Source organism: Meriones unguiculatus, chromosome 19 (assembly GCF_030254825.1).
Source record: "Meriones unguiculatus strain TT.TT164.6M chromosome 19, Bangor_MerUng_6.1, whole genome shotgun sequence".
Lineage (NCBI taxonomy): Eukaryota > Metazoa > Chordata > Mammalia > Rodentia > Muridae > Meriones > Meriones unguiculatus.
Genome location: NC_083366.1, coordinates 65532717 through 65548759, shown reverse-complemented (window position 1 = coordinate 65548759; position 16043 = coordinate 65532717). Strand labels below are relative to the sequence as shown.

Genomic DNA, 16043 nt, shown 5'->3' with positions numbered 1-16043 from the left:
CACATACACCACAACCATGTGCATGCACACACATATACACAGCCAAATAGAACCTCTTTTTCTTCCTGCAAAGGATGCTGCTGACCTTTTGTTTAAAACTAATGAACTAGGGCTGGGTAATTGAGCTCAATGATAGACAGCTTTCAGAAAATGCACAGGCCATGGGTTCAATCCATAGCACCACAAAAAAGTAATCTGAAGTTGAAAAGAAGTCTATTTGTGATGCCAGCATAGCAAGAACGTGTGCCAACAGTTTAGGAGCCTACTGCTGGTCAAGCACCTGACAATGTCTCGGCTGCCCCACACCGTAGCCAAAAGTCGCTTCCTTTGCTGAGGAGTTGCCCTTCACAACCTCCTTCCAGGACCTCAAGATCCTGCACTGTGCTGTGACAGCCAGAGTTGCACAGCAGAGGCCAGGAGCCTTACAAGATGTGCACACAACCTCCTTCCAGGACCTCAAGATCCTGCACTGTGCTGTGACAGCCAGAGTTGCACAGCAGAGGCCAGGAGCCTTACAAGATGTGCACCTTCGTAATTATTCGGTAGGATGAGCCTCAGGCCTTGTGTATGACAGAGCTTTACCACTAAGCTATGAAACTCCAGTCTATTTTTTTACTTTTGAGACAGGGTCTTACTAAATTGTCCAGCCTGGCATGTTATCTATTTGATCTTTCCTTCTTGCCATTCATTTTTCCAACACAAATGTGAATTTGTTTGGTTCAGTTTTGCTCTGGTGACTCTGAGGATCAAGCCAAGGGCCTGACAAATGGCAAACAAGCACTCTACTGAGGGACATCCTCAGTCCCTAAAGTGTGAAATCGTATCAAGTGTAAACAATTAAATCCTGTAACTGTACTTTCTTTTGTGTTTCTTTTCTTTTTCTTTTGGGTTTTGAGACAGGGTTTCTCTATGTAGCCTTGGCTGTCCTGGACTGGCTTTGTAGAGCAGGCTGGCCTTGAATACACAGATAATTGCCTGCCTCTGCCTCTCTGAGTGCTGGGATTACAGGCATGTGCCACTGAGCCTGGCTCAACTGTCCTTTCTCAGTACAGTAGAGTCTGTCCTTTCTAAGATGACTTTTTAGCACAGACCCAGATCTCTGCTGGTTGAACAGCCTCCTTTTCTCACCTGCAAGATGTTAATGTCAGTGTTTCGGAGTATGTGAAGGTCTAGTCACTATCTGCGGGAAATAAACCTTTCACATAAGGCAAGGCATTTAGAAAATACATACTCAGTCACCGGTGATTCCTGCACAAATGGATAGTAAGTGGTTGCACAGCCTGGGAAGACACATGCTTCTGAGGCCTCTGACCAAGCCATATTGAGCCCAGCAAACTTAGGAACAAATGGTTTGACATCAGCTGACAACTTGATGCTATCCTGAGGAAGAAAGGGTGCAGGGGTTGGGCTACAGAGATCCGCCATAGTCAGATAAACAAAAAAATAAAAGAAAGGCCTTCATTCCAAGAGGCCCAATGCTGACTAAAAGGTGCATTGACAAAAATTTGTTTGGCAACAATATCTCTCTAATACTGTCTTCTTTTTTAGAAAAAGAAGTTTCCTGGACCTTAAAAGTAAAAAGGGACAACGAGTTAAAAGTCGCAGTAAAATCCAACCTCGTTATGTAACAAGAATCACAATTTGCAACGTTTCTGAGGCTTTAAACTGAGAAAGATTCTACTTCTCTCACCTTTATATATGAGAGATATAAGAATCCTGAACCTGCTATAACCAAATATACCATGAGAATGCTCAAAACTGTAGTTTAAAACACATTGCTAGAATTTACTGCCATTTAATTTCTCCACAAAAAAGTACCAAATATTTGATTTGTACCAAGTACACCACACAGAACCTTTGCGAGAAAATCATCCCATGGTTATGAGCCCTTGGGACTCAAAATAGAGCTGTCTTGCAATACGGGGTAAGGTTATTTTGACAACTTCATCACCGTGTTTGGGCAATTTAGAGTGAATTTCCGTGACGGCCGGCGCGCCATCTAGCGGTCACGTAGGGAGCGGACGCGGGGCTGAGGCGCCCGAGGCCGCAGAGGCCTCTGTGGCATCATTTCGCTGCGGAGCCGTAGGAGAGTCAAGCCGCCCCACCCCCGGACCCCAGCCCTGGCTGCCCCGCGAGTCTGCCCAAACCCGCAGCCCGCCCCTTACCTCGCCTACGGGCTCCCGCGGCCGCTCCGACGCCATGGCGGCCACGGAAGAGCCCGCGCCGTGAAGCCAGCGGCGCGCCCAGCCAACGACTCGGCTTTTCCGCCTTCCGGCGCGGCGGCGCCAGGATGTACGTCACCGAAAGGCGACGGAGGCCCTTTCTGCCGGAAGCGCTCGGCGTCGCAGGTCTATGGGGCCGCACGTGCAAGTCTGGTACAGCTGCAACTTCCGGCGGTGGCTACTGGAGGGCCAGTAAGGGTGCGGCTGAGCTCTGCTTGCGTGGCCCGGCCTCGCGATGTGACCTCAGGAGGGAGGCCAGGCTCGCCCTAAGATAGGCCCTCACTGAGGCTATGCTGGCCCGAGGAGAGGGAGACTAGGCCGGGTGTGGTGGGGCATACCTTTCATCCCAACCCTTGAGAGGCAGAGGCCAGCCTAGTCCAGGATAGCGAGGGCAATTACTCAGAAAAATTGTCTAGAAAAACCAAAAGGAGAAAAAAAAAAAAAAAGAAGAAACTAGAATAGGGCCCTGTTTTGTTGTCTGAGAAACATGTGCTACAGAGAACAGGCCAACTTAAAAGGTCGCCTGCAATGTGGGGCATTTGGCACACAGGCCTTGATTCAAACTGTAGGTTTAGAATTAAACACCAGCCCCTCATTTCAACCAAGAGACCAAGTCAGCTCCGGTGCTCGTTGAGGTTCGCCCCACAGCTTTAGTACTCCACCCAACAAAGGCTGGGGCGCAGTAGTGATCACTGTGCTCAGTGTGGTCACCGTTGCTGACCTTATGCCTTATGTTACTGGCATTTCACGGCAAACCACAAATGTGTCAGTACCCAATTTCTTGGCTCGCAAAAACCATCCACACAGGTGCATACATGTGGCCTTCCAGTGCCTGTGACCTAACAAGTACTTTTCTCTGGAACCACTAGTGTTTTGTAGACATGGGGACACCATCAAGTAGTATTAAGTAGGGTTTTCCTGTTAACTTGAAGGATCTAGTTATCTAGGAAGTAGACTAGCAATAGCTATAAAATCTTTGACTTTAGCTTTAGATTAACGACTTTAGATTAACTATCCCCAGTAACCCCAACATTTGGAACTTAATATTTCTTTTACAAGTATGTTTACTTCCTCCCGGGGGTAAAATTATTGAAGAAGTCAAATTAATTTCAACAACAGTGATAAATGCAACATACAAACTTTATTTAACAAAAGTAACAGGTAAAGTAAAACAGGCACTTATATTAAGAAAAAAACTACAAGAAAATCTATCTTTAACAACATAAAACAACCTACTTGCAGTTGCATTTAACTGAGCTCTGTTGCTGTGAAGAATACAGCTCATGCACAGGTATGGATGAAAGATTTGTACATTTTAAGTATTCACTGAATACTACCTTATATACACATATACATTAAATTTGAAAAAGATTAGATGATCCCAGCTGTACTTCATTTTTGTTGTTCTTTTGGAAGAGGTCGTCTAAAAAGAAGAATATGCGGTTCTGTGGAAAGGAAATATTTATCATTAAGTTTCATGTCAAAACAACCAGTAAACTCTTTGAAGTGTTTAAAATTACTTCTCAATATAATAAACACTAAACACAGGCAAACCATATAATAGCACTGCTCCACTACTTTAATCTTTGGCCTACACTGGAAAGAATGGTTTCTACCTGTAAAGTCATTTCTAGTGAAAAGGGAAAGTTATGTCTTTGGGAAAAGAACACCTCATTCAAATCAGCTACTAGGCCTCATGCTAATCAAAACCGCCACAAAGTTTAAACTGCCTAGCAAATACAAAATTTCAATCTCAGTACACAAGACAAGCCTACAAGACAAGACTAAAAGCAAGGTGTGGTCTCATATACTTGTAACCCCTGCCTCAGCTTAAAGGATAAAAATAAATCAGGAGAGTACACCCAATACCTCGAAGTTCAGTGTGAGGAAGGTGAGGAATCCATAGTTGAGTTCCTCTGCTGCTTTTCTAATAGAATTTTAGAACTCTAAAAGTCTATGTGTCAGCCCCAAGAACACAGGCTCAAAGAGTTTAACAATGTTTAACTTTTCTTTACAAGTATAAAAAATAGCATCAACTTCTATATATTTGCAGAATTTAACACATGTTTTACGTTGAATAAGCAAGTATCTAAGTCAGTTTTACAGGTAGAAAGAATAATGTAGGGTGCTGGAGAAATGGCTCAGAGGATAAGAGCACTGATTGCTCTTCCCAAAGGTCCTGAGTTCAATTCCCAGCAACCACATGGTGGCTCACAACCATCTAAACATGAAATCTGGTTCCCTCTTCTGGCATGCAGGTGTACATGCTAACACACATTGCATAAGTAATAAATAAATAAATCTTTAAAAAAAAAAAGAATAATGTATTACTTTCATTCTTTTATTATATTACTATAAAACAATATCCAACCAGTCATTTAAAAAAAGTTGAGGCGCTCAGTGAACACCAAATGTTCAAGTTATTAAAAAGTTAACCCTCAACAACTATTTTTTAGCTAGCACTTCATAGCATAGCTTACCTGGCTCATGAATCATGTAATGAACCCATCCTAGACTCTGTTGGACACCAAGTCTCCTCCACTCCTCTTCAGACATCAGATGAGTTTTTGGTACTTGCTTAGAGAGTTCTCTGGGCAACATGACATGCCTATTAAAAGATTCAGCCAAAGATTAGTCTTTCCAACTGTCATCATTTTATACAGGCACCTTTTGAGAAATTTGAAGGGTTTTTTTTATCCTCAAAACAAACATTTCAGCCAGGCGTGGTGGCTCCCAGCACTCTGGCAGGTGGATCAGTGTGAGTTCAAGGCCAGCCTGGTTTACAGAGTGAGTCTAAGACGGCCAACCCTACACAGAGAAACCCCGTCTTGAAAAATCAAAATACAAACAAATACACATTTCTCTAAAGCAACTCTAGATTACAATATTTGTACCAATCTTGGGTGAGAACTTATGTTTAAGTATTAGTCCAATAGAAAGCTGCACAAAAATGAAAGGCATTTTTTGTTGTTTTTTTTTCAAGACAAGGTTTCTCTGTGTAGCCTTGGCTGTCCTGGACTAGCTTAGTAGAGCAGGCTGGCCTCAAAAAAAAAAAAAAAAAAAAAAAAAAAAAAGAACTCAAGAGATCCGCCTGCTTCTGGGATTCCAGGTGTGTACCATGGTGCCCAGCTTGGCATTTTATTCTTTAGGGCTAACAGGATATTTGCCTTTGAGGAATCTTCCAGAATAGAAGCTTAAAATCTATTTCGGGCACATTATTATAGAGCCCACCCTCTCCTTTAGCTTCCTTTGGCCATGAAGCAAATCTTGGTTTACAAGATATAGGCAGAAACTACTCGAGTACTGAAAAGCACATACCAGGGTAAAGAACATGCCCACTCTCACTTGTTAGACACAGACTCACACTATCAGGATAGCCAGAGCAGCGAGCTAAAGCTGTAGGCAGCTATAAAATGGAGTTAGAAAGAAAGGGGCCTAGTACCAGGGTCAGTTATCACTTCAACCCGGGATTACTAAACTTTGAATATGGGGGAAGAATGTACAAACTAAGACAGTTAATGTGCGTCCTGTTACTCTAAAGAGCTACCTGTAGCTGTAGCTCTTTATAGAATATTCCATAGTTTGTTTCATGTCTCAAAATCAAATGCAAAAAATATTAACGGTTAGTATTCACGCTCTTGGAACTACTTCATATAGACCTTCAGTTTCCCGGGAAGTTACTGATACTTTTCCAGAACTTTCAACAGGCATCTAATAGTCTTTAATACCACGCCATTATAATTTTTTTCCTTGTTTTGTGTGGAAAATCCACAATCATCTTTCTTCTTAGTTAACAGATTTATAACATAATTGAATGAATAATAAGATAATCTGCAAAGTAGAAGTATTATACAGAAATCTTGGAGTCCCATTATTAAGACTTACCAGACACCAATGACTCTGCTATTTCTTTGCCCCTGCACCCTTCTGCTATGGCTAGCTGGCTTCAAACCCACTATCTTTTTGCCTTAGGCTCCCAAGTGCTACAATTACATAACTGGGTACAACACTCAGCCAGATGTTTCTTTCTAATGAATTGACCATTAGATTTACAAATTTCTGAAATGGCCAACAGACCATAGAAAGACATTCATTTAGGCTCCTGCTTGAAACCAACAGCTTCAGCAAACTGCTGGCCTTGATTCAGGGCCAAAACAAACACACAAATATAAGCACAAACAACTCTTTACCTTGCCTGCATAAAACATTCAATTACCACAAAGTGTCTTTCTAAAATTCTAACTGTCAGACTCACTTTACATTTTCTGGTAAGTTTATGTAAAATTAGTAATTATCAAATTTTAAACATCATAGGGCTGAGATGATGGAGATGCAAATTCAGTTCTGTATTTTTAGAATTGGAACAGCTCAATCCATAAGCACCAAGCTGTCCATAACATAAGATTTTAGGCTGTGCAAATAATCCTTAAAACAATTTTATGATGTAAATTTAATGGCTACAAAATTATGGTTACCACCATGGCACGACCTCCCCCCCCCATTTCCTGGCAAATGTACAAATATTCTTATGCATACCAGCCAACAAGCATTCTTGAAGTGCTGCTTAGTGGTTTTATTTTGATGCTATAGATCATACGGGGGACAGGAAGTTCTGCCAAGTTTCACGGCCCCTTGGGCTACATATTTTTGAGATGGGGTCTTTCTCTGAAACCCAGGGAAACCCTGCGGACCTCATCCTCAACATCCAAATTTTAAGACTGTACAAATACCCTGTGATCTTAAATTTCCACTGATATCAGTCTCAAAAGACAATTGTAATGCTTGTCTATTTGCTCTCACAAATACATTAATGTACCTACACAGGCATTCAGATAGAGGTGCTCCTATCTTCTACAGAAGTTGTGTCAACAGGTTTCATTCAGGGTAGCAATTATAATGCAAACTCTAAGTAGTGTGAGACCCACCGATTTTACCTGTATTTTATTACTGACCACAAATTTGATATTTGGAACACTATTTCCAAAACGCAGTTTCTGTTGGACCACAAAGAGTGCCATGTATCACAACTCTATTAAAGTACCCATGGAAATCCTCAATTTTCCTTCTGTAAATACAGGTTCCCAGGCTGGGTATGGTGGCACACTCCTTTCCTCCCAGGACTTTGGAGGCAGATGCAGCCAGATCCTGTCTAAATACAGAGTTCCAGGAAGCCAGAGCTGTAGAGACATCTCAAAAATGTAAAAATGCCAAGAGCGAAAAACAAAAAAAGACTCCAAACTGGTATTAGAAGAGGAGCAGCCTACTGTTTGTAGTAATCACTCTGAAATTTACCCAACACACACAGTTCTACTACATAAACCACCCCAGACTCCACCTGTCTTACACTAGCACAGTCCCTTTAAACACCTCTCTCACTCTTGTGCTGTAAAGGATAGTCAATGAAGCCAGGCGTGGCGACACACCCATGATCTTTAGTAACTGGGAAGGCTGAAGCAGAAGGGCAAATTTGAAAAACCGCTTAACATTTCAAAATAAAATCTCTTGACCTCTAGATTTCGTAACTAATACAGCAGTGAGTGGTAGATTAGCTCCTAATTTTTATTGGAATAAATTACTTCAGATAGACCAGCAGTTGCTCCCCCAACTTATATAGCCCAAGTTTAAAAACTGTCTCACTCTGGCAACAAGTCTTAAAGAAATGTATATAAACCCATAAGCCCTTATGCTAAACACTTGGACCCAAAACCTATCTACCAAGTTTAGAAAGGTAGTACAATTCCTTTCTGTCATTATTCGATATTCCTAAACTGGGCTCTGGATTACTATAACCACCGAACATTATGCCAACTTGTCACAAGCTTACAATTGTGAAGTTTGTAATTACCATGTAAAGATATATTTAAGCTTTATAGTTAAAGTGTTTTATTTCTCAAACAGCATGCTGGAGGCTAACCTAAACGGGCAACAAAGAGAAAACAAGGTCACTATTTGGCCAAAGGCGGCATAGGTTTTACCCACCTGGCTTTCTTGACCTTGTCCCAGAATGCAACGCTCTAGTCCCAACTCAGAACCACCCAGCGGCGGAAAGGCCTTTGAAACCACACCCCAATTCAGCATGATTACAATAAAGTTAACTGTTATAATCCCCTACTTGCCACAACCCCACCTGCTAATTATATTAACGTAGGTACTGCTCCTCAGCGCATCTCAGGGTTTAAAATCCAAAAACTTTCTCAAAAGCCCCAAACGTAGCCAAAATACACTAGCTGTTGAGAGTTAACTTAAAAAAACAAAACTTCCCAGGGCGATCCCGAGTGCTCTAATCGTGAAGCTCTTTAATACAGCCCCGAACTTATGCGGCTGGAGCGTTACCCTAAGACAGTCGCAAACGCCCGTCGGGTGCGTTTCCGGGGACTTCCCCTCCAGGCCGGTCCGGGCGAGTGCCAAACCTGGCCGTGAACTCCGGCTGAGGAGCTGCCGAGCATCTACCCTGGCCCTGCTAACCCCGCAAGGCTACCCAAGGCGCGGCTGCCCTGACGGACAAGAGCCCCGAGGGACCCCGACCACCGGGTCCGCCCTCCCGGCGCGGCCGTTCTCCGCGGGCGCTGCTCACCGGTACTCGTAGTGCTCGTCGAAGTATTTGTCCGAGTAGTAGATCTGCTTGTGGGCCATCTTGCCGGCGCGGAGGAGAACACGGGGCCGCAGGAAAGCAAGCGCGGGGAGCTGCACGTCCGCCTATGGCCGGCGCAACGACTCGAATGAGGCCAACGACCGCAGGCCCAACGCTCTGGATTTGAATCCGACAGCCCGCCGCCGATTGGACGAAGCCGCCGACCAATCACGCTCCGCGCAGACAAATGACCAATCAGAGGCCTACTCCGGGCTGCGGGGGCGGGAGTTGGGCGTGGAGAGCGCTCTGGGAAGGAGCTCCCGGCGCTCCCCGGAGTTTCGGAGAGAAGGGCGGAGCCGAATCGTTGTGGGCCGCACGGCGCGTGCGCAGTGGCTTGGAACCGGCCTCGGGGCAGAGCCGTTGGCCGGGGAGGCGGAGCCGAGCCGAGGCATCGCGGGCTTTGAGGGCTGGGCGCACCACGCGCGCGGGCCGGGGCGCAGTCGGCTCTCCGGGCCGCCGGGCGGTGGGCGGGATCGCCTGCGGAGGAGGCCCCGCGCTGGCCCTGCCCGGCGCCCTCGCCCTGCCCGGCCGGCTCCGCGGAGACGGGCGCTCAGCTCCTCCGCCGCGCCGCGCAGGGCTGGTTACTGTTCGCAGCCGCCTAGTCCCCGCTTTAAAAGACGTTCGCGTAAAAGAAAGTCAGCGGATGAAGACGTGCCAGGACGTTGGTGCTTTGGCGAAGCAAGTTACAAATAACAACCATTCCCTGCAACGAGCGGGTGTCATCTCTCTGTTCGATTCAGTTGGGTGTGAATTGTTAGTTGCAGCACCAGGCGGAGCATAACCGCTCCCCGTGACCCCTCATGTTCTCATGGGCTGCTAGCAAAAGGAACCAACTGTGGCATCTGGGCGTGGTCACCCACGCCTTTAATCCAAGGCCAGCTCCTCCCCCCCCCCCCCCACGACAGGATTTCTCTGTAGCCCTGACTGTCCTGGAACTCTCTGTTGACGAGGCTGGAACTCACAGAGAACCCCCTGTCTCTCCCCTCCTGAAGTGCTGGGATGACAGGTGTTCGCCACCACCGCCAGGCGTTAGCCCCGGATCGTTGATGGGTTGTAGGGCTACAAAATGTGTGACCCTTTATAAAACAAACACGGTAGTCAACACGATAGGGTGCCACCTCATTGCAATTTTTATTTCTTATGGCGTTGGGTGATCAGGTGCTTGCCTGGTCATCCTAACGACAGTTTTCCCGACTTCACTTGGCCCTCAGTTAAAGAGAACAAAGCTCTTCTGCCTTCTTACACAACTTCAACGTTATTGTTGGCACTATAAAAAATAAAGGTACCAATTGCCTCCCAAAGCTACCACATGTCAGGTGGGATTAAAATTTCAACATGTAGCCGGGCGGTGGTGGCGCACGCCTTTAATCCCAGCACTCGGGAAGCAGAGGCAGATTTCTGAATACGAGGCCAGCCTAGTCTATACTACAAATCGAGTTCCAGGACAGCCAAGGCTACACAGAGAACCCGGTCTCAAAAACAAAACAAAAAACAGTAACAAAAAAATTCAACATGTAAATAGGAAGAGGATGTAACACAAATGTACTTGCGGTCTGAGTGTCTTGTTCTGGAAGGTCTTCCTTAATTACTTTTGAGAGCAGCGGTCCTCAACCTTCCTAACGCTGCAGCCATCTAACAGAGTGCCTCATGCTGTGGTTATCTCATATCATAAAATTATTATAGCTGATAAATAAATATCTGATATGTGACCCCTCCTGGGGGTCACGACTCAGACTGAGAACAGCTGATCTAGAGAAAGTTACCTTGTTTTTCCCAAGTCTCTATTGATAGAATCCTTTAGATTTCCTGCCTTCTGTTTAATGGACATTTAGTTATTGTTTCTCCGTTTGCACTATTTACTCTCCATGCAATGAATGTAGAGAGCATATTTTATGGTGAATACTCATTAATGCTGTTTTGTTTGTTTTTTCAAGACAAGGTTTCTCTATGTACTGTTCTGGAACTCACTCTGTAGATCAGGCTGGCCTTCAACTCCTATTTACACACACACACACACACACACACTTATCTCTTAAGAGGTTTGGAATGTTTTAGTATTATATGCTAAAAGTCAGGGACAGCAAATGTATATTTTACAATTTCACTGTGTAATTTATTATATAAATACTATAAAGCAAAAGCTCATTTTAATAGGTGCAGGAAAATAATAAAATTCACACACTTATAATTTAAACTCAATAAATCTACCAGGCACTGATAAACACTACTCAGAAATCAGAAATCTGTTATCTGGTAAGAGTATCCATAAAAAATACGAATATAATTCTTACAGAGAAACATTCAAAGTAATCAAAGTTAGTTTGTTTAATTAGCTTTGTCAACAGTAGGAAACTCCGCTGACCATTGCAGAGAGCGTGTCCTCGGTCCCTCAGAAATAACGGCAGGGCCCTGACATCCAGCACAGTAACGGGTTTCAGGGTGTGTGAAAGTGAAGAGTCACGTGTGGGTGGTACTGCTACCCCGGTGGAGCGGTCTGAGCAACACCTGACGTCCCGTGCGCGTTCTAGGAGGCACAGCTTCCGCCTTCTCCAGCGGTGCTTTCCTCGGAGGACACAGGAGCGAATGTCACCCGCCTTCCATTAGGACCAGCCGTCCGGAACACAGCAGGAACCAAGAGAAATGAAGCAGTGGCCCGAGCCGGTGAGGGTCTGGGTTCAAATATCCAACACCCATGTAAAAAGCCAGCGTGGCCACGCACAGCTGTAACGCCCGCGCTGTAGTGGGAGCGGAGGAGAGGGGACGAGGGTATTGCTGAGGCTTGCTTGCGTACAGCCTAGTACTAGGTTCTTAGAGATGCCCCAAATGTTTCTTATTCAGGGGAATAAGACCAAGAATAACGGCAAGACACTCAGCACCCTCCTTTGGCTCCCATGTGAACGCTACTACCACACCACAGCACACACACACACACACACACACACACACAGAGGCTGGAATGATTGCTCACTAGTGTTTGCCACTAAGCCAGATAACCTGAGTCCAGACTGGGAACACACATGGTGAAAAGAGATAATTGACTCCACAAAGTCTCCTCAGACGTTTCCTGATCCCATAGCACAAGCCTGTGAGGGGTTGGTCCGGTGCTATGTGTTCCGATGTGCTAATTACTGGGCCCCAAGCTCTGGTTGCTGCCCAGACAAGCACATTCTCATGTACACCTGTCTTTGTTGTGTAATCCTTGCTTCACTTAATTTAAAGTTGATTGGTTGATTTAAAAAAATGCTGAAGTTTGGGAAGTGACAGAAGAGAGGGAGGTAGAGTTTGAGGTTCTGAGGCCTGAGGTTGGGGGGGGTGGCGAGGAAAGAGAGATCAGGAGGAGATGAGAATGGATGGATTCCAGAGAAGACAATCACCAAAGTACCTGGCACCCTAAATGGGAGGAAGAGAAATTGATAGTGGGATAATAGATTAGTTATCATGTTCACTTCTGTGCCCAGCTTTGACTGAAGCATAGTCTCAGTGTGTGGTTATTTGGGGAAATTGTTGACTAATGAATAAATGTGGATTTACTAAATATATGACAGATATTAATTACTAATATTCGCCAGCACATGCCCCTCCCAATAGAAAAATATAAATAATTAAAGCTCTCCCCTGTGTGCCTGCTAACAGTAGTCTTTGCCTTCTGTTCATTAGAGTGTGAGTGAGATTGGCTCCCTGCCATGAGATTCACTGCTCTTGCCCTTTGGTGTATGAGATATTAATTGTACATAATGATGGGCTTCATCATATTTTCATACTTGCTATTTTGCTCATATTCACTAAAAAGAATAATAAAAGCTAAAATTAGAACTGTTCCATGATCTTGAGACACTTGACAAGATGCAACTTAAGATAAATGTTATGTTTAACTTAGATAAATTAATGTCATTTAACATCAAACTGATTAGTTTTCTTTTTTTGTAGTTTTCCCTTTTCTAGTCTAAATGAATTGTACTGTTTTTTCCTCATTTTTTAGTATTCAGACCAATCGGCTTAGGGATATAATTTACTTTGGTTTTATATCAGGATATAACTAATTTTTTTGTGTTGTTGTTGTTGTTGAGACAAGATCTCTCTATGTAGCCATAGCTATCCTGGAACTCTCTCTGTAGATTAGACCCACCTCCTGTCTCTGCCTCCCACGTGCTAGGATTAAAGGCATATGTCACCACTCCTGGTTTAGCTCAAAAAATTTAAATGATCTCTTCCAATACCTTTAAAGCTACAGAGTTTGGAATGAGTCATGGATCTCATCACACCTGTGAGTGTATTCGCATAGTAGTATATTACCTGTCAGAAGGCTTCTATAACACTTAAATTAAGCATAAAGATGGAGCAGAGAGCTAAAATTGTTTTTATTGCCATGTAACAACTACCTCCCAAGAGTACTGACTTTAAAAAGATTTTTTTTTCCCTTTCACAGTACTCCCACCTGAGCCATCTCCCCAGCTTCTTACAAAACATAGCTCTGAGCCAGGCAGTGGTGGCGCGTGCCTTTAATTCCAGAACTAGGCTGCAGAGGCAGGCAGATCTTTGAGTTCAAGGCCAGCCAGATCTACAAAGCCAAGGCTACCCAGAGGAAACCCTGTCTCAAAAACAAACAAAACAAAACAAAAACCAAACAACAACAACAAAAAACAGAGCTCTGGGGTATAATAAGCATTATCAGAACTCTGGGGAAAAGGAGCCATGGGTAACACTTGGAGAGCCTTCTCTATGTCCACTTTAAAACTGGAGACCACCTTAAGCCATCTGTTGCTGCTGTGGACAAATAATCTGTTGCTGCTGTGGACAAATATCAAATCCCATGTGCTGTGATCTGGAAATGATTTCAAGACTGCTACAGCATGTAACCCAACCGAGAGCACCCCAGATCTTTGTGGAGAAAGGTGGTGGTTAACTCAACTTGACTGGATTTAAAAACCTTGGGCATGAGCAGGGAAGAATATTGGGGATGTCTGTGAGGGTTTTCCCAGATTAACTAGGCAAGACTTGCTACAAATGTAGGCCAATCAAAACCGCATTAAGTTTTATTTCATCCCCATGAGAAAAAAGTCAAAATAACAAATGCTGGCCAAATGGGGGCATGTTTTGCTAGGGTTATACACACAGATGTTGGTAACAGAGATTAGCCACTATGGAAATCAATATGGTAATTAAAAAAAAAAACTCAACTAAAAATAGAACTGTTCTATGATCCAGTTGAATCTTGCTGGCTATTTACCTAAGGACTAATTTAGCATATGGCAGGGACACCTGCCCACTCATGTGTGACACATGTGTGACACCGTTCACAACAGTCAAGACATGGAATCGGAGTAAGTGTCCATTATACACATGTGGTGAGAGAGAGAGAAATTTTATTCATAGCAAAGAAATTATGTACTTTTTAGGAAAATGGATGGAACTAGAGACTGTGACCTTAAGTGAACTGAGGCAGAGTCATAAGGATACACGCCCATGCTTTCTCTCAGATGAATCTAGATGTCTCAGAAAGGTATGTATGACATGAAAGTAGAAAGGAAACTACTTGGGGAGAAGGGCAGGACTTGGGGGTACAAAAAAAAAGTAATGGGGAGTGGAAAGGAACAAATTACACATTGTGAAGATCAAAATGAAACCTGTTGTTGTGTATGCTCAATTAAAAAATAAAAATAAAATTTTCTGAGAAGACGCTTTTCAAAGGGTTATGGAGGTGCGTGCTGTAGTCCAGCACTCCAGAAGCTGAAGAAGGAAGTAGACAGTCAGTGAATAGCCACTAAAGCACTGCGCATGCACCAGGATGATTTAGCCCTGGATTGCCACATTGCAACTTTGCACTCTCAGAATTCTAACCAGGCAACAGCCCAGTTAACCTTGTAGAATCTTTAACCTTGAGCTATTTTCTTCCGCCTGAAAATCGGAGTGATGAGTAGTGGTGGGGGAGGGGAGAGACTGGAGGTTGACCCCAGGGCCCGGCGCATGCTAACCAGCACTGTCACTAAGCGAGTTCCCCGTCCTGATTCCGGTAGATGTTCAGGAGAAGTAGTTTTGTATACTCGCCCCCGATTGTGTTTTCGTAGTGTCCTTCTGGAACTCATCTTATCGACATAGACAAGTGTATCTGGAAAAGTTTGTCTTCATAACCATTACTTTGCTCTGGAGCTGCAGAAGGAGCAAGAGGCAAAGGACATAACTAACAAAGCATATCCTCACCATTCTGGTCTGCTTGGAGACCAGACACCAGGAGCTACTGGTGCCAAGAAGAAAGCAGCCATCAAATTAGGCACACCTTCTGATGGAAGCCTAGAAAAAAGAGTGGAAGAAGGCAGCTTTGCTTTTTGCCTGCTTGCCCTCACTCTCCTTGCCTCATTATTCACTTGTCCTGCGACATCCCTTTGCTGGTATTAGAACCTACTTCTTCAGGATTCCAACTTAGACTGAAGAGCAGCAGCTTAGGGAACCAGTGCCAGATTAGCACTGCTGAAATATCCAGTCTTAGCTAGAAGTGATGGTACACACTCTTAGTCCAACTCTGAGTTTGAGGCCAGCCTGATCTACAGAGCAAGTCCCAGGACAGCCAGGGCTACACAGAGAAACCCTGTCTTGAAAAAACAAAACAAAACAAACAAACAAACAAATATCCAGTCCTTTGGCCTGAACAACTACTGGCCTTTCCATCAGGAGACAAGCGTTGTTGTGCTATCCAGACCACAGCCTGTAAGCCTCTCTGATAAACCCCACGTAAATTAAACTTTTAAGAAGCAGTTTGGGGCAGACGACTCAGTGTTCAGGAGCTCTTACAGAGGACCCAGGCTTGATTCCTAGTACCCACATGTTGGTTCATAATCAACCATCCACAGCTCCAGATTCAGGAGATCCAGTGCTCTCTCTGCAGACAGTGGGCACACACTGGTACACGTAAAACACTCATAAGTAAATCTAATACAGTTTTAAAGTGGTGACAGACAAGAATTTAAAAATAAGATGACTTTTAGCTTCCCTCCCCTACTCCACCTCAGCTAGGGCTTTGACACTTCCCGGGTCGCAGCTGGAAGCCTCCCATTCACAGCCCTTTCGCATGAGCGCAGGGGAGTTCTGGAGGAACACTGTGACTCTTACAGAGACAAGCGGAACCAGGACTGATGGGGCGTGTCAACTGTGCTGCTCTTGAGACCCTGTGTGCCAGTGAGTGGACAGACATGGGG

At 44.4% G+C, this 16043-nt stretch overlaps 2 protein-coding genes and 1 non-coding gene across 5 annotated transcripts in view; all 3 read right to left on the bottom strand.

The window, feature by feature from the left end:
- Window positions 1-2291, bottom strand: part of Secisbp2 (SECIS binding protein 2) — a 28215-nt gene extending 25924 nt beyond the window's left edge. Inside the window, exons 1-2 of one of the 3 annotated variants that reach the window (XM_021654309.2) lie at window positions 2166-2291; window positions 1232-1380 (exon numbers count right to left, since the gene is read on the bottom strand). In XM_021654309.2, the coding sequence (XP_021509984.1) occupies window positions 1232-1380; window positions 2166-2201 (185 nt within the window). In that variant the 5' untranslated portion in view covers window positions 2202-2291. The remainder of the gene's footprint in view (window positions 1-1231; window positions 1381-2165) is intronic. The other 2 variants (XM_021654310.2, XM_021654311.2) reach the window with 2 other exon arrangements.
- A 1053-nt stretch (window positions 2292-3344) lies between these two features.
- On the bottom strand, window positions 3345-9037 carry Cks2 (CDC28 protein kinase regulatory subunit 2). Its single transcript, XM_021654320.2, has 3 exons — window positions 8797-9037; window positions 4703-4830; window positions 3345-3667 (listed from the first exon to the last, which is right to left on the bottom strand). The coding sequence occupies exons 1-3, from the start codon at window positions 8853-8855 to the stop codon at window positions 3615-3617; spliced, it is 240 nt and encodes a 79-aa protein (XP_021509995.1). The 5' UTR covers window positions 8856-9037; the 3' UTR covers window positions 3345-3614.
- Window positions 6239-6375, bottom strand: LOC132649414 (small nucleolar RNA SNORA2/SNORA34 family). Its single transcript, XR_009587847.1, has one exon. It is a non-coding gene; the product is annotated as a small nucleolar RNA SNORA2/SNORA34 family (small nucleolar RNA).
- Window positions 9038-16043: the final 7006 nt, after the last annotated feature.